Source organism: Pipistrellus kuhlii, unplaced genomic scaffold (genome assembly GCF_014108245.1).
Source record: "Pipistrellus kuhlii isolate mPipKuh1 unplaced genomic scaffold, mPipKuh1.p scaffold_m20_p_9, whole genome shotgun sequence".
Lineage (NCBI taxonomy): Eukaryota > Metazoa > Chordata > Mammalia > Chiroptera > Vespertilionidae > Pipistrellus > Pipistrellus kuhlii.
Window position 1 is genome coordinate 29876661 of NW_023425595.1, and position 18653 is coordinate 29895313.

At 48.7% G+C, this 18653-nt stretch overlaps 1 protein-coding gene across 1 annotated transcript in view; it reads right to left on the reverse strand.

Annotated features, from left to right (window-relative positions):
- Positions 1–1767: 1767 nt before the first annotated feature.
- Positions 1768–18653, reverse strand: part of DNHD1 (dynein heavy chain domain 1) — a 54031-nt gene continuing 37145 nt past the window's right edge. The window contains 18 exon segments of the mRNA XM_045577898.1: positions 1768–2982; positions 3170–3987; positions 4202–4351; positions 4513–4604; positions 5874–6075; positions 6162–6278; positions 6483–6669; positions 6865–7824; positions 7955–8133; positions 8309–8461; positions 8701–8970; positions 12987–13458; positions 13674–14105; positions 14251–14433; positions 14687–14836; positions 17790–17892; positions 17968–18172; positions 18421–18617. Of these exon segments, the coding sequence (XP_045433854.1) occupies positions 2629–2982; positions 3170–3987; positions 4202–4351; positions 4513–4604; positions 5874–6075; positions 6162–6278; positions 6483–6669; positions 6865–7824; positions 7955–8133; positions 8309–8461; positions 8701–8970; positions 12987–13458; positions 13674–14105; positions 14251–14433; positions 14687–14836; positions 17790–17892; positions 17968–18172; positions 18421–18617 (5224 nt within the window). The 3' untranslated portion in view covers positions 1768–2628.

Here is an 18653-nt window from a genome sequence, read left to right on the forward strand (position 1 = left end):
CCAACAAATTTCAGATGGTTTTACAGGTACCTTATCATTCCCCGCCTCCACTGGAGGGTAAATAGTAGTGATGGTAAACATGGGTAGAGTTCATTTATCCAAAAGGACTTCTTCAATATTCTGCTAATCTTTTTTTTTTTTTTTTTTTAATATATTTTATTGATTTTTTACAGAGAGAAAGGGAGGGATAGAGAGCTAGAAACGTCAATGAGAGAGAAACATCGACCAGCTGCCTCTTGCACACCTCCCACCGGAGATATGCCCGCAACCAATGTACATGCCCTTGACCGGAATCCAACCCGGGACCTTTCAGTCCGCAGACCAACGCTCTACCGCTGAGCCAAACTGGTTTCGGCTCTGCTAATCTTCTTTCCTGGAGGAACACCCATGCCTCTGGTTGACCGCAGGAAAGAAAAGGGAATGGCTTCTGAGAAAAGTGGAGGCTTTTGTTCTCTGTTTTGTCTCATGTTCAAAGGCATCAGTTGCACCACAGTCACGAGTGAGTGGGTGACTGTGAAGAAGTTGTGCACTTCTTGAATTGCATTTCCTCCTGCCATGTAGCTTATCCTAGCCAGAGGGAGATGAGTTGTACCTGGTAAATGTTGGTGCTAAGGTCAAGGAGAGGACACCATGTAGGCCTTTTTAGCTCTGCCATCCTCTAACCCAGTTTTTACCTGAGAAGTTTGCCCTGGGGTAGTATGTAATCGCACAGCTATTAATAACTCGGAATATTGAAGTAGAATTCGATTCTAACTCCTAACCTGTTTCTCCCTCAGATTACCCATCTCAGTAAATAATGTCACGATCCACCCAGTTGCTCACACCTAAAATCTAGGACTCATCCCAGGGTTGTCCTCTTCCCTCACTCTTCACATCTAACCCATCAGCAAGTCCTGCTGGTTTTGCCTCCAGAATATTCCCTAATTACGTTCATTCTTCGCCTCCACTGTTATGGCCCTTGTCCAAAATCCATCATCTCTCACTTGAATCACTTCAATAGCCTTCAAACAAATATTCCTCCTTGTTACGCTGGATTTTCTCCTACCATGGAACAGCCAGGGTCATCTTTGAAAAATTCAGATTAGATCATGTCATCTCCCACCTAATACTCCGATAGATCTCTCCTTGTGCTTTTAGAAAATACAAGTTTATTGCCATGAAAAAGCTCTATGTGATCCCCCCTTTCCATACCTTTCCATCCTCTTGACTCACACTGACCCTCACTGACCATGCTCCAGCTACACGTTCTGGTCCTTGAACACCCCAGGCTTGCTTTGCCTCAAGACCTTTGTACCTGCCCAGCCAGTATGACTCAGTGATTGAGTGTCAACCTAAGAACCAGGAGGATGCAGTTCAATTCCTGGTCAGGACACATGCCCACGTTGCAGGCATGATCCCCAATGTGGGGTATGTAGGAGGCAGCCAATCGATGATTCTGTCTCATCATTGATGTTTCTATCTCTCTCTCCCCCTTTCCCTTACTCTCTGAAATTAATAAAAATATATATTTTTAAAGACATTTAAAGAAAAAATGACCTTTGTACCTACCGAGCACTGTACCAGAAATACTCCTTCCTTTCAAATATACCACCCAAACTGTATTAACTGCTCCCCTCTGATTACCCTCTAATACACATGTGTCAAACACAAGGCCCGCGGGCCAAATCCGTCCCGCCAGGCCTTGCAATGTGGCCCGCATCGCGCTGTCATCACTGCACTCCGCTGCGTTTCCATCACAATGACAGTTTATGACTGTTCAGTAAACCATTCGGCCCGAGATTTAGGCTGGATTTTAGATTTTGGCCCCTTCTCTGATTGAGTTCGACACCCCTACTCTAATATATCAGCCTACTTTGTTTTCCTTATAGGACTTAAAAATCAACAAATTCATCTTTCTTATATGTTGGCCTTTTTTAATGTTTTTATTGATTTTTAGAGAGAAGAAGGGAAAGGGAGAGAGGGAGAGAAACCTTAAAGAAAAAGTAACATTTATCAGCTGCCTCCTACTGGGCAGAACCTGACCGGGATGAACTGGTGACCTTTTAGTGCATGGGTTGATGTTCAACCACTGAGCCACACGGACCGGCCTGTGCTAGCATTTCATTGTCGGTCTCTATTAGAACAACCTCATTAGTGCCTGCAAGAGCACCTGGTTCAAAGGGGCACTCAACAAATAATTGTTGAACAGATATAGGACCTTGTATCTTACTTTGCTTGTGTTTGGGTGTATGGCTCACCCAGAGAATCCATTGTAGAGGAAGGGAGACTGGTAGGGCAGGATTGGGGCTGTTCCAATAATACCACTAAGTGCCATAATAAATAATTTTGAGTTCTAATGTTATGCCTTTAAAAATACCCTTTGTAGATTTAGCACAAGTGCTGAGACCACAGTAGAGAGCTGGGCAAGGACTCTTCCCAGGCCCCTTTGTTCAGAGTCCCCACACTACCCTCCCTGTTGCCAGGCACACACCCTCTTTCTTTTGCCTTCTATGTGAGCACATCTCGCCTCTGTTGTGCACACTGCTTGGCCCTCAGTGTGTCACACCCTCGTGTGTCACACCCTCAGACACTCCTCATAATCTCAGAACTCTTTCACTGAATTACTTCAGCTTTATTTTGGTTGAGGGCTCAGGGTAAGGGTGGGCTGCACACATGGACTCTCCGTTGAACACAGATGGCGGGGCTGAGCTTTGTGGGCATGGGCAGATACATCAGGATATTCTTGCTGTTCAGGCTAGCAGTGCCCAGGGGCCCTTCCATGTACACAGGACAGGAATACACAGGCAGGCCAGTGAAGGGTGGCAGGTCATTGGTGTCCCGGGCCTGGGTGCTGACACTGACTGGAGGCAGAGGACTGGGCTGGCTGGTGGGACCATCCTTCAAGGCTCCTGCTAGCGGATCCCACTGGGCATTCCAGAGCTGTAGCCCAATCAGCAGCACAGCTCCTGCCTCTGGAACCATGGGCTTTGGGCTGCTCACCACCTGGGAACATCAGAAGCTGGTCAGGCAAGGCTAGGAAGCTACGGGGTTTTCCTAGAGTGGGATCAGGGAAGCAGATGGGGCCACTGAGGGGGATAGGATCACCAAGTGGCAAAGTAATGTAGCTTCTAAGTGTAATCAGGAAGGTTGAGGGGGTGGAATTGGAATTGAAGGGGCTGCTGGAAGATACCTGAAGGTGCAGAGGGCTGCTGTTCAGCTCCTGATATTTATGGGGGAAATGCCTAGAGCTGAGGCCTTCGGCGCCAGGCACATTCGAGCTGGGCATGTAGTGGTCGAGGGGGCCCGTAGCAAAGGCGGCCTCCCAGCGCAGTGACAGCAGCAGGCGGTGTGGGTGGCGAAAGGCTGATAGGTGAAAGATGCGCTTCGGTGCCGCAGTGCCCACGCCCAGGTAGCGAACTAGCTGCTCCCCACGGCGCGACAGCTGTCGCAGCCAGTGCCAGGGCGGCTGCAGCCAGGCAGGCGCGTGGCGCCTCCAAGGCAGGGGTAGGCGGCCAGTCCACAGAGCGTTGGCCACCGCTACACAGCGTTGGGAGAGGCACGTGTGTACTCCTTCCAGCTGTTGTGACAGGCAACTGAGGTCCTCCTGCAGCGTGCTCACCAGCTGGCTCAGTTCCTGCACTTCCATCTGAAGGAAGCCCTCCACAGCTTGCCCCGCATTGAGCCCCATCTTCAACCACCTGGCACCAGAGGCACCAGACTCTTGGTGAGTGGTCTGGGTCAGCAGAGCCTGCAGCGACTCCAGTGTCCGCTTGGCTAGAACCAGGCGCTGCTGCAGCCGCCTTTGCCTTTTGGCGTGTCTGGAGCCACCTGGCGCAGACACCCAAATGAGTGAACACCGCTGCAGGGCACGCAGGAGAGAGCGACTCTGGCGTCGCAACAGCCAGGCCTGGGGCCCAGCACTCAGTCCACAGGTCCTGGGTTCGGGCGGTGTGGGCAGTTGGTGCATCTGGGCCTTGCATTCTGACAAAGCATCCAGCTCCTCTAGATCTTGGAGGTGGAGGTAAGGAGTGAGAGACAAGGTGGACTCAACCCACCCCAGACCCAGGGGAGTAGGCCTTCCTCTGACAGGTCCAGCCATCTCCCCACAACTGTACGAAGACCACCCCCTCCTACTCCTTTGTTGCCATGCTGTTCACATTCCCAAGAGGATGGCACTACACTGCCTTTCCCCACCCCAACACAGATACCTGATAGAGCTTACCTGGGCTGGGTATCAAAGTGGCCAACAGATACTGCGGGGTGTGTGGTTGGTCCCAACTCGACCTGCTGGGGCTCAGGCAGGCATGTATGAGGCTAATCAGGGCCTCCCTGTCCTTGTTGTCTCCCACGGGACCTCCATAGAAAACTGAAGCTGAAGATGAGGGTAGAGCCCTCAGTTCCAGACCCTCCAGTTTCCACCACTTCCCAAACCAAAGCTATAAATGATGTGCCAGTCTCAGTACTCCCACCTCCACCCCTTTCCAGAGCTGTCCTGGGGGCAGATGACTACACGGGGGACAGAAAGGGTCTCACCAGCCAACTCCTCCATGGCAGCCTGGGGATTGCTAAGGCTGGCCCACAGCTGGTCTTGCATCTGAAGGACCTGAGTCAGGGTCACCTGATTCCTGGGGCAGAGGAGAAGGAAGTAGGGTTTCAAAATTATTTATATGCCGAGGACTCACATCTTTCCTCTCTCCTGAGCTCCTGACTCATGTGGGCTCACTAGTCATTGCCACTTGGCAACTCGAATACAACTTGCTTTCAGTGGAAATCATTTCCCTCCACACCCACCACCCAATTGTTCAAGGCAGAAATCTGGGAGCCATCCTTTGACTACTGCTCTTCCTCATCCAATATATACTCTCTACCACTGCTATGACTACCCTAGTCCTACCACCATGATCTCTTTCCTCGAGACTTCCAGAGTCTTCTAAAGCTATTCTGCTTGCCTCCAGCACAATTCTGTCTGGCCTATCCCTACACAATGATGCCAGAGTGATCTTTCCAACAGACAAGTAGGGTTGTATTTCTTCTCCTACTTAAAACCCTGCAGTGGTTTCCTGCTGTCCTCAGTATAAAATCAGTCCCCTTGCCATGGTCTTAAAGACCCTTTACCACAAGCTTCACCTCTTCCCCTTAACCCCCAGCATGTCCACCGTAGGCACACTGTTGTCTTCTCCCTCCTTCTGAGTTTAGTTCCCTCTGCTCAGAAAAGCTCCATCTCCACTTAATCTGCCCCTGCTTATAAGACTCAATTCAAAGCGAGATTCCCCAAGTCCGTGGAGAAGGTTTCCTTGGCTTCCCCGGCCTTCTCACTTTGGTACTCCCCAGAGGTGAATCCAGCCTGTGGGAAAACAATGTTTGCTTCTGCTGGAAGCTAATTCCAGCATGTCATAAATGCAAGAAGTTTCGTCAAAAGGTTGATGGAACCTTGAGGATTGCCTGCTGGAAGTGGTTAAGAGCATTTCCCCATACCTAAAGATATTTGGATAGATGATTCCTTGCTGCCAGACACCAAAGGCATTTTAATCTACATGTTATTGCCTCCTACTGGCCAAACACCTGAACAGCCATAGGCAGTTCCCCCAATCTGACAATGGATTTTATATACTAAATCTTGCCTTTGATTTGTATATCTACTTTGCCCTTAGACAATTTGTGTTAATAAAAAGCAAGGGGTCTAGAGTTACAGAAGGACTTGGCTTGGACTTGGTTTCTTTAGTTAAGTCTTCTCTGGCCCCCCAAAATGCCTTCCAAAATTATGTTCTGTCTCTAGGCTTTTTAATAATTTACAGCAGCCCTTCTCCAGATTCCTAAAATCCTTCTAGATATCAAGAAACACACACCAGCAGCTTTGGGACTGACTGACTGAGTAGAATGGGTGTGGTCCTCACCAGTGGCCCCTGTGTGCCTGCAGCTTCATTCCATAGAGCTGCCTGTGAAGTAGGAGGCCATGTAAGACGAGCAGAGGCATTGTCCTGGTAAGGGGTTGCACATGGAGTTCTTGCTGGGCTAGCTCCACATTGTCAAGCAAGACATGGCCCAGTTCCAGGGACTGCTCCCAGAAAACAGGCATGCAGTGATGAGTCAGCACAGCTGGAGAGGAAGGAGAGTGCTGAATCAGCACAGAACAATTGCCCTCTCCTCTTCCATCTGAGAGCCTTTGGGGCGGGGCTCCTTACCTGGTAAGGAAGCAATAGACTCTGCAGATGCAATAAGCCAAAGACGAAAGTCTTTGTGGACCATATTCCTGCTTGCAGATGAGGCTAAAAGCAGTTCTGACTCCGGGTCTGAGACTACTAAGGGAAGGACATGGGACTGAAATTAATCACTGGGTAAAGAGGGTCAGACAAGTCTAGAGATTGGACTTGAGGCTAAGGGTTCAGGAGTCAGATACAGGGGACAGGCTTGAAGCTAGGGATTGGTCATGAGACCTGAGAGTTCAAGCTTAGGCCCAAGTGTAGGAAAGGGTAGTAAGAATGATCTTTCAGCAATAAACCCACCCTCGGCTCCATCCAGCAGTCGCAGCAAGGGCTGTAGCAGCTCTTTTGGCCAGTGAGGCATCAGGTGACAGTTCTCCAGCACCAGCCAGTGCCCTTCGTACATAGCCTGGCATAGAGTGCTGACCACATCAGAGACTGGGTTCCAGGCCTCAGAGCCCAAGGCTATCACCTCCAGATGCTTCTGCCCCTGAGAACCACAGAGAGATGTCAGAACAACTCAAGGTGATACTGGGGTGCCCCAAGGGACTCTGAGTAACACCACAATGACCCCAAAAGTCTCCGAATAAGCCAGAAACGTCCATGAGAATGTTGGGACGCCATTCCCACCCCATTCTAGCCCAGAGGAGCCTGGTTGCTTTGTGGCCAAGAGGTTGGTTCAAACCTGCTCATGCTGGTCAGCCAGTTTCTGGATGACAGCCAGGGGATGCAAAGTGGCTGTGGGGTGACCAGGTGGTGGCAACAAGACCAGCAGGGGCTGAGTAGCCTGACTCTGTTCAAAGGGTATGGTGGAAGGACCCAGGTTCTCATCCAGGGGCCGGCCCAGGAGGCTGGTGGTGAAGTCTGCCAGGGCACCTGCAAGGCACTCGGGTTTCAGCACACGCCACAGGACCAGCTTTTGGAGGAGGCTGAGTAGGTCAGGCCCAGGTGCAGGCCCCAGCACTGTGGATGACAGGGACAGGTAAGACTGCCAAACACTGGAGTGGCCTGCCAGGGATACACGCAGCCCCGAAAATGGGGGCAGCAGCTCAAGCATTCCACATTCGTGCCAGGCTCTCATCCCTAGCCAGGCTGGTCGAGCCACACCTGGGATTGGCTTGCTAGAGCCCATGCTGGGAGAGGCTTCCAGTCCAGGCCAGAGTGCCAGCCTCTCCAGAAGTGGTGCCTTCCTTGTCTCGCACAGCAGCGCCAGAGCACCCAAGGCACCTACCAAGGGCATGTGGGTCAGGCCCAGTGCATCCACCATGCTGCCCAGCAGCTGGCGGGTCAGCCGTGCCTTCAGCTGTAGCAGATGGCTGTTGAAGTCCTTCCCTGGATGGTTCTCACACTGCTTCATGCTGTTCAGAGCCCGCTTGGTGGCTGCCAGCCAGTTCTCTGGGCTCATACGGAAAGGTGGCAGCAGGTCTTGCAGTGGGCTAAGGGCCCTGATAATGGCTATCCCATGCTGGACCACCTCCTGATAGGGTACCCACTGTAGCATCTCCTGCAGCTTCAGGTCTTCTAGCTCCTCGCGGTAGGCAAGCAGTTGACATAGTTCTGCCTGGTCCCTTACCATGCCCCGCAGGAACTTGCCTAGATGATGATCATTTGGGGTCTTGTACAGCAGCCTCAGCAGGAGCCGCTCCTGCACACAGTCATTGTTGCATGGATTTGTCCCTTTCCCCCACAGTCCCCTGCAGTCTCCACTCTTCTCCACCCCCATACCTAGGCCTCTGCCAAGCTCATCCCAGCCCATATAGCGGTCCCCTGAGCACCTGAACAGCCTCCACAGCTTTGAGGGTATCCAAGGTTCTCATCTGGAGGTTCTGCCAGCGGCTCTCGAACTTGGGACACTCCATGCACAGGATTTCATACAGCATCTGTTCTTCTAGGATGTCCATGTTCAGACCCAGATCCAGCACATTCAGCACTTTCAGCAGTTCACAACCTAGCACTTGGGGTGATATGGGAGACCCTTGACCCTTTCCCTTGGCAGAGCCAGAGGATGGGGTGCACAGAGAGTGTGGTTCCCTGCTGTAGTCCTGAGCCCGTTCTGGGCCAGATTGAGTGAAGCTGGGGGCCTAGTATGTCCACAAAGCTGTGCTAGCAACTTACCCACTGGCCCTCACCTTTTTTCAAGGCACCAAGGGGGAGGGTGGTGCTCAGATAGAGACAGAAGCCAGGCTGCACCTGGGGTGGGCTCAGCTGCTCCCGCTGCAGTAGCCATGGCAGTTCTTGGCACCTTAGTCCCAGCTCCACATTGGTCAGTAGCACAGGCAGGCCTGTGAGGGGGAAGCAAGGACTCTCTACCCACCGTGCCAGCACCAGGCCCTCCATGTGCAAAATCTGGCTCTGATGAGCTCCTCTCTGACTGAGCAGGGCTCCCTCAGGGCTCTTGAACAGAGTTAGTGCCCAGGATGAAAGTGGGAGCTGAGGTCAGACCGGGCTGTGAGAAGCCTGTGGGTCCACAGAGTTGAGGGAGGACAGAAGGGAGACGTGGTGGGCAAGGATCAGTTCTTACCTTTGGCAGCTGCCTCCAGGAGCTGAGGACCCAGGTCTGGGTCAGAGCCTGAGAGCACACTGAGGTAGGGAAAGGGCGCAGACTGGGTGTCAGAGGCTGGCCTTGACTCCTGGCTCTCTGCCTCATCCTCCTTGTTCTCTTGCTCTTCTTGCTTCTCTTCCTTGTCTATCACCTCCTCCTTTCCATTTTCCTCTGCCTTGGAACTCTTTTCACTGTCGTCATCTTCCTCCTCTGCATCCTCTTTATACTCTTGACTTCTGTTGCCCTTCCCTGTGCAGAAAGATGCAGAGGAGCTCTTCTCAGAGGAGGAATTAGCCTGCTAGGGAGCACTGCCCACCCAAGGGCTCCATCTCATGAGGGACGTCGCTTAGATTCCTTGGGACTCAGTTTCCTTATCTGCAAAATGGGGTTGCTATCAGGGAGCCCTGAAAGGTTACTGTGAAGATGACATGAAATAGCACATAGGAAGCACTTAGCTGGCACCTCGTAAGCAGTCAATAACTATTAGCTATGGTTATTATTACTCTAAAATCCCAGGGAGGGATTCTGGTCAGCCCTGAAATTGACCCATCTCTGCTTTCTGTGGGTAGAAAGGTCAGTGCATTCCCCTTTTTTGCCAAAGCTAATCTGTGACTAACAACTAAAAGAGTCGTCACTAATACAGAAATCAGTGCTTGTAAGTGTAACACCGGGGAGAGGGGGGAGAAAGGTCACGAGAGCCAAAATTCTGCCTACCACATCTGGCTATTCAGACTTCTGAAAGAACTTTTGTTTTCCTGACAAATGGAATGACTATCAGCGACTCTGACATGATGCTTGGAGGGACAGCAGCCAACTAGGTAACAGATTATCACAAATACAGTGATAATCTGTTAAAACAATAGAAACTTATCTCTCATAGGTCTGGGAGCCACAAGTCCAAAATCAAGGTACTGGCTTTAAGGGAGATTCCTTCCTTGTCTCCAGCTTCCAGCGGCTTCAGGAGTTCCTTGGCTTGTACCTACATAACTCCGCTATTTGTCTCCCTCTTCACTTGGCTTTCCCTCGGTGTACTTGTGCCTTCTCTTCTCTCCCTCTTTTTCTTTAAAATCTTACTTTTTATTTATTGCAGAGAGGAAGGGAGAGTTATAGAGAGATTGAAACAACGGTGATGAGAGAGAATCATTCATTGGCTGCCTCCTGCATGCCTCACACGGGACGGAGCCCGAAACCCAGGCATGTGTCCTGACTGGGAATCAAACCATGACCTCCTGGTTCATAGGTCAACACTTAACCGCTGAGTCATGCTGGCCAGGCTCTTCTCTCTCTTATAAGGATACTAGCCATTACATACCCTAATATATGGTCAACTCAATCTAGAGTGGTTTCATTTCAAAGTTCTTAATTACATCTGCAGATGCTCTTTTTCCAAATAAGATCACTTTCATAGGTTCCAGGGGTTAGGATGTGGATATATATTTTGAGGGTCCACCTTTCAGTCCACTACAACGTGATAATCCAACATGCTAAAGACCATAGAGCAGAAAGATGGAAGAATTTGGGTGCTCGAAGGCAACATGGAAGCCCTGTACTTATCTCATACTTATTATAATGTGAGCTAAACATTGCTGGGACCGGTTTGGTTCAATGGATAGAGCGTCGGCTTGGGGACTGAAGGGTCCCGGGTTCGATTCCGGTCAAGGGCATGTACCTTGGTTGCGGGCAGATCCCCAGTAGGGGGTGTGCAAGAGGCAGCTGATCGATGACTCTCTCTCATCGATGTTTCTAACTCTCTATCTCTCTCCCTTCCTCTCTGTACAAAATCAATAAAATATATTAAAAAAATAATAATTATGTGAGCTAAACACATCCCTGTTTGTTTAAGCCATGGTAAGTTGGGTTTTTGTTACTGGCAGTGAGCATTCCTAACTGATTCAGCACGGTGGAGGTTGGAGGAAGCCACTTTCTCTACTGGGAAGGTGGCTGGGCTGTGTGGTAGGTAAGAAGTTGCTTTATCTCATGAGACTTAGACCATGTGCTCACTAAACTTTAGTGGATTTATTAGAAGATATTGGAGTGTGCTAGCTACTTCTCTACTTAGATGAGAGAAAGTTTAAGGAAATTCCTTTCTGCTCATATCAAGCAATTTCAGACCACAGATGATAAGACAGTCAAATCTCTGACTGAGTTATAAAAATGATCCTCTAACTCATGTTGCATGGAATAGGAAATTATGGGCTTCCTGATTCTCTAGGTCCATCCCAAGCACTTCTCTCCATGCACGCCCTACTTAACAAAGATAAATCCTTTGGATTTGGATACAGCTCAAAGTAATAGGGGCTAAATTTCATGGCCAACCAGCCTCCGCTCACTACCCAGACTATTTTCTTACTTACAGCTCTGAGGTCAAGGCCGAGATTTAGATGTGTGACAATTACACCAAGGCTAAGTGAAATTGGTGGAGCCCCCAGAATCAATGTTAAGAGACAGAAGCTAGAAGTTATAATTTAAACTCAAGACTGAGAATGTACCAAGGTTTCTTGTATTCTCTAATAGCTAGTAGAGTCCTTCTGAATGAAATCTGTAGTAAAAAGATGAGCTATTTAAGGGAGTTAGCCAGAAAAACCTCCCATCTGGTAACAAATTATCTGGGTCTGTTTAATTTTAAGGCAAATCCTAAGTTCCTATACATTTAAGGCAGAACAGCTACAAACAGGGGACTTCTTACTCCACTTTCCTTTCATAGGTAGCCCTGAGGGCAATGGGAAAAGAAAATTACACTAGTTATCAGAACACCGGGCAGCTGACCTGGCTGTCCAAGAATTCCGTAGCCAGTGAAATAATGCTAATTATTTGTCTTATTATCTCTCTATCTGATACACAGTACAAGCTAGAGACTAAAATAGAGTGTTTCTTACCCTTGCCCAGTTTCTAAGCAGGAAGTTTATAGCAGTTATCTTGATTTGATTTTGCTTCATTTTGTATATCAGGTATGTTGGTTTGGTGAGATGACATGTAATCTACCATAGGTTAAGAAATCACAAGGACCCACATCCAAATCTAATCAAGAGCAATGAATAGCATTCAGAGTTCCTGGTCTCAGAATTAAAGAGTGTCTGTTAGGTGGTGAATTCAATGGAGTTACACATGTGATCGTTATATAATGGGAAGTTTTAATGGTGCATGGATACAATGGAAAGTAGTGCTGAATAGCCAAGGGAAGGACTGTAATAATGGTAGCAGTAATATATTAGTAGTAATAAAGACTAACGTTTTGGAGAACTTATTATATAGAGTGTTCCCCCCGCCAAAAAATGTATACACACTTAGAAGAATTCTAAAGGCAGTGTTTATTAAAATAAATTTCATTTTCAAAATTGGACTAACAACTATTAAAGTGTATGTACATTTTGGGGGGACACCCTGTGTGTTAGGCACTGTGCGAAACTATTTTATGTGAATTACCATACTTAGTACTCACAACACTTTATGAGATGGATATAACTAAGACCCTAAGTTTATTGTCAAATAAACAGACTTAGAGAGATTAAGTAACTTGCTTTAGGTCAGCGGTTCTCAACCTGTGGGTCCCGACCCCCCCGTTCAGAGGGGTCGCCTAAGACCATCGCAAAACACAGATACTTACATTATGATTCATAACAGTAGCACAATTACAGTTATGAAGTAGCAATGAAAATAATTTTATGGTTGGGGGTCACCACAACATGAGGAACTGTATTAAAGGGTCGTGGCCTTAGGAAGGTTGAGAACCACTGCCTTAGGTCAACAGCTAGCAAGAGACAAATGAATGACCCAGACAGTCTGATTATAGAGCCTATGAAACAGACCCCTTTATCATACACCTCCTGTTAGAGATACCTGCTATTCTCATCCCTAACCCCTTCTTCTGGGAAATAAACACCCTCCCTCCCTTCCCTTAGAAAATGTTCCTTCTCATACTCCACCCAGATGGGTCTCTGACCCAAGCAGAGCCAATAGAAATACTTCCCCAGAATTCCTGGACATAAGGACAAATTTGGATGGTAAAGCTCTGAGCTGTTAGCCAAGTTTCCAGTAGTGCTAAGCCGACCAGGGAAGTGGAAGATCATGGACTGGTCAGACACATAGGTTCAGAATCATTGCCATTTGGGCCAAAAGATGTAAATGTGACCTAATTGAATAGGCTGGTGAAATCTGGGGTTCCTTGGCCACAAAAATGTAATTATGAAAGGGAATATCACTGTGGCTCCGGTGCCGGGCGGTTCCAGACACCCGAGAAACGCTATGATCATCATTCCTGGCGTTACCTCCGTCCTCCATGGGACCTGGGGCCAGCAATCTAGCATGTTCCAGAGGCAGTGGGTTCAGCCACATGAGGGCCTGCTTGTTGGGGTCAAGCACCAGAGGCCAACGGCAGCTGAAGTAGTGGGTGCGACTTCGCAGAAGCAGGGCTGCCAGGCGAGCTGACTTCGCCTGGGGCTTCAGGTCTCGGTCCCACTGGAACTGTTCGGATTCAGAGCTCAGTAAGGACAGAAGGCTGAAGGAAGAGCACGTGGAGACCAGGGGCTTTTTTGGTGGCCTGATGACAGGTTTCTGATTCTGCTTCAGGGCCTGTGCCACGTCGTCTGGGCCCAGAGTCTCCTGAAAGCCCTTACACAGAGCCAGCCACTTTGCCAGCAGCTCCTGGCGCCGTAACGGTGGGAAGGGACCCAGGTAAACGATGGCAGCTGAACACAGGAGGGCATCGCCAAACACGGTCAGGCACTGCTTCTTCAACTTCTAGTGTGGAAGGGAAAAACCAGAGGGCGTGCAGGCCTGTGAGGAGGGTAGAGGCAGAGGGTCTAGCAGAAAAGGGGCAAGGCAGGGTATGGAGGAAAGCATGGCAAGGGGGCAGAGTGAGACAGAGGGAGGCAGGGAGGGCACTGAGAGGAGGAGGAATGCGGGCAGTGGTACAGAAATGAACTTTGGGGGGACATCTGGGAGGGGCTGGTTACCTGGAGCTCCGAAGTCCAGGAATGCATGGGCGCAAGCAATGCAGACTTTATGGGCCACTGGTATGACTGGTCAGTCTGAGTCCAACTGAACCTCTCTGCCAGATGGCCGTGGGAAACCTGGATAGCTTCCAGCTGCTTAGTCAGGGCCAGATTGCGCTCCAGGGTCTCCTTAATCTGGAACTGGAGGTGGGCCAGTTGCGCCTGCTCCCGAGCCAGTGTCGCCTCTATCTGCCGCAGCAGCAGGCCTGTGGGCAGTCCTCGGAGTTGTGCCAGCCTGTAGCGCAGAACAGCCCAGAGCCAGGCGGCCAGGCTTGCTGCAGGTGCGCTTACTGCTCGCAAAGCTGCGTCACTCATACCTGGAGCCTTCAGGACAGCACGCAAGTTTATTATCTCTGAGTCTGTCATCTTCTCCTTGGGGAAGAACACCAGCTCCTGGGAGAGTTTATGTTCAAAGGAATGGAGGGGGAGGATGGGAGGATGACATAGATGCTCGGAACCTTACTCCAACATTCTTACCTTGTCAAGTGTCCCTTTTACACCTCTGCTCTCCTCATCCAGGATGGCCCGCACTCCCTACCTGATAAAAATCTTCGGTGCATAACAGCTGCTTGGCACTGGCCCAGCCTCTTTCGCGGTGGAACAGGTCACACAGTGCATTGGTCACCCGGATCACAGATTCCGGTGGCGCTCGGTAGCTTCGTATCTCCTCAAAATCAGTCACCTTCAGCTGGCTCAGGGGCCCAAGAAATGCCTTGCCCATCTAAAGGAGGACAAGTTCACTCCTGAAGTGAGTTCTTAAAAGTGCCCTCTTTGTTCAAGGGATGGTCAAGAGGGATCATCTCCTCTTAGGAGCCCCCATAAAGGGGTCATTCCTCAAGCCATCTCATTACTGTTGTCCCCTCCCCCAGGAGACTCCATGGCAAATCACCCCATCCTCTCCCCTGGGCATCCTATCAGGAGCTGTCTTCTCCCCAGAGAAGAGCAGTTCAGGGCAGGTGACAGAAAGAGCCCACCTGCTCCAGGAAGGCCTCATGCTGAGCCCGCAGGGCATCCCACTGCTTGGTCAGGTTCCTAATGAGGATCTCCTGCTGCTTACACTCTGCCAGTTGCCGCCTATACAGGATCTTGCTTTGCTCTAGTTGCTTACGCAATATGCTGATTTGCTGTGAACACAGACCCAGGCTGTAACTCCAGATCCTAGACCAGGTAGGGGGAATACCCCAGGGAAGACTCCATGGGCTTGGGGCTCCAGCACACTCTTCACTTTATAGTCAGAGTGATCAAGTTGAACTCCAAGTAAGCCACTGATATAGACTGAGCTCTGGAGCTGTCACTTCCTGGTCTGTGAGTGACGATGCAGCCCCATCAGGCTTCTCCTGGCCCGCCATACAAATCCGGGCAGTCTGAATTCGACGCCTACATGTTTCACCATTTTTCTACCCTTTTCTCTTACAAGACCCACTCTGTGGCATTTGTCACAGAGACAGTTCTCTTCCTCTTGAAACATTTCCTCCCCCCTGAGTTTCATGATACCGTGTTCTCCTTTGGCTTTCTCCAACTTCTGTGGCTGCTCTTTCTCAGTCTTTTTCTCTGTCACCCCTTAAATATTCCTCAGCAATTTTTTCAGGACCCCTTCTCTCCTCACCCCATATTTCAATGTGCCCTCTCTAATCTCATGGCTTTTATTGCCATTTATACTTTAACAACTCCCAAGTCTCTATCTCTAGCCATATTTTCCCCCACACCCTTCACCCTTGTATCCATCTGCTTAGTAGGAACTTCCTCTTCATTGTCTCACAGGCCCCTCAGACTCCACATGTCGAAAAAAAGTGTATATTGGCCTCCTCAGATCTCTTGCAGTTTTACTCATCTATTCATGTGTTCTTTTTCATAGAATTGTGGCAAGATAAACCCAAGTTTCCCAAGCCTAATTGCTATCCTGACTCCATCTCTTCTCTTTCCCTCAAACCCTACGTATTTCCTTTCAATTATACCTCCTGATGTCTCTCATGTCTATTCCCATCCCCAATATCCATCACCTATGCCTATGCTTTCTTCACTCTGACCTTCTATACTGGCTTCTACTCTTTTTTCTTTTTTAAAAAATATTTTATTGATTTTTTTACAGAGAGGAAAGGAGAGGGATAGAGAGCTAGAAACATCAATGAGAGAGAAACATCGACCAGCTGCCTCCTGCACACCCCCTACTGGGCATGTGCCAGCAACCAATGTACATGCCCTTGACCGGAATTGAACCTGGGACCCTTCAGTCCGCAGGCAGATGCTCTATCCACTGAGCCAAACCGGTTAGGGCATGGCTTCTACTCTTAATCCCCTCCTCTAATCGTTTTCCATGCTGGAGCCTGATTGGTTTTCTAAAAACCAAATATTATCATCATCATGTCCCTTACCACACCTGCCATTCTTTCATTTGGTTTACAATGCCTCAATGACCAGAAAGCCTCTACTCATCATTGCAACTTCACCTCCTTTTCCTTTCCCATTACTCTACGCTCCAGTCATTTCTGACTTTCAGTTCCTCCAATGTGGCACACATTCTTTTGTGTCTGGGCTTTTGCATATGCTGTTACTTCAGCCTATGACATTCTTCCTCTCCTCCCCCATTTATGCAAAATCTTACTTAATCTTCAGCTATCAACTTTGATGTACTACAATCATTTGTTTACATATTTAAAAAATGTTTTTGAGTGCCTTCTTTGGCACTATGCTTCTTTCTTTTTAAAAAAATATATTTTATTAAGAGAAAGGGAGAGGGAGAGTTAGAAACACCAATGAGAGAGAAACATCAATCAGCCACCTCCTGCACACCCCCCCACTGGGGATGTGACCGCAACCAAAGTACATTCTCTTGACCAGAATTGAATCTGGGACCCCTGAGTCTGCAGGCCGACACTCTATCCACTGAGCCAAACCGGCCAGGGCATGCTTTCTTTAGAAAGTTTTTTTTTGTTTTTTTGTTTTTAATACTTCAGAGTATCCTGGACTTACTCTGTCATTACACACTTTTAATTACTTGGACTCATTTATATCTTCCAGTAAACTAGGCACCATAAAAGCTAAGACAATGCCTTATCTTTCTTATTAGGAGGCACTCTCACCTAATAGTAATAGTAGTTAACATTTATTGAAACTCTTACTATGTGCCAGCATTTTTAAATGTTTTACATGTAAGATCTCATTTAATGCTCATTCTAAAGCTCTCTGGATTTCAGTTTTCTCATCTGTAAGATGGGGGGGGGGCACGGAAGGGGTAGGGAATGGCTACCTTAGAAACTTGTGGCAATGATTCTATATCTATCTATCTATCTATCTATCTATCTATCATCTATCTATCATCTACCTACCTATCTACCTACCTATTTACCTATATATCTATCCATCTAGATGTAAACATAATATGTAGATGTAGACCAGTGGTTGGCAAACTAGTCGACAGAGCAGGAAACCGAGGCTCGCGAGCCACATGTGGCTTGTGAGTCTCAATTTGCTGACCACTGATGTAGACATTGACATAAATATTAATGAATGCCTGGACAAAAAATATGGACTTCAATTAATTTTTGTTGAGTACAGTAATGAATAAATGAACCAACTGAATATGAGAGAAAAGAGAGAGAGTTATCCAGAATAACTTCTGGGATTTGGCTTAAATGACTAAGTGAATGGATAGTGCCATTTCCTGGGGTGGGGAATATTGAGAGAAGCACACACTTATCTTGGCTGTTGAGTGAATGAGCAACAGATCTGATACTGATAGAGCATTCAGGAAAAGAGGAGGCTCAGAGGGAGAGGTGACCATGAGACTGTAATCCCTGCCCCATTCCTAATGGAATCTACAAAGACCTTGGGGAGCATTCTGAACTTCACACAGTCAAGCTACTAGGGGAAACCAGAAGCTACACTTGGGTTTCATGATTTTAGAAGAATCAGCCAGGTCTCAGATGTGTTATGGGGAGTTTTGGATCAGCATGGAGCAGAGAGACCACATGAGGGAAGGGGGATTCTCCAGGGTCAAGAACTAAGGTTCAGTTTGGTTGGTTCCTCCAAAGTCCCCTTTGGGGCTCCTGCATTGGACCATAGTCTTCTCCCTCTTACCTTGTAGGAGTCTTTCATCTCCTGTTTCATCACAGTGACCTGGTTGGTTTGGACATTGTGTTGCTCAAATATTGCTGTCAGATTCTCCAGGGCATTGTTGAACCTGGAGATACAGTGACCCAGTCAGTGTATCTGAGGGAGCAGAATGAGGTACAGGACAGGGAATGGGACTGCTCACCGCTGAGCCTTGTTCTTCATCTGTAGGATCATCTGTTGTTTCAGCAGCGTGAAGGTCTCCAGGAAGTCTAAGAAGGTCTTGGGGGTGACGAGTGGCAATTCAGGGCACAGGTGCCCATGGTAGCTGGCAGCCGAAAGGTGGATGAAAGCCATGGCTTTGGCCAAACTGGGAATTGAGGCCTGGAGGTCTGGGTACTTCAAGGTATCTGCAACAGACATGAATTTAGCCTGGGCTAGTGAGTTTGTAGAGGAATGGGAAAAGAAAGGGACCTTCTCCTGGCACTGAAAAAGTGAAGGGGATTCACTAGGTGTGTGTGTGTGTGTGAAAGAGAGAGAGAAAGAGAGAGAGAGAGAAAGAGAGAGAGAAAGAGAGAGAGAGAGAGAGAGAGAGGTAACTAATAATCCTATACAGAGTCTGTTTGAGATGAGGCACAGACAAGTAGAAAGTGCTCACCATCATCAAGCGGTAGATTCTGAGCACTGTTCAGATGGTGCCGAGCCACAGTGATCAGGGAGTCTTGGTCCCAGGGGTCATAGTGGTCAATGCTGGTGAAGAGTCTCCAGAAAAGGGTGGAGGGCAGTTGTTTGTGGGCCTGGTCATCTCCAATCAGGATGAACATATGCAGGTGGCTGCATACTTGTTGGTAGAACCTGTGGGCCAGGAGCTCAGATACTGTCCTCCCCTTA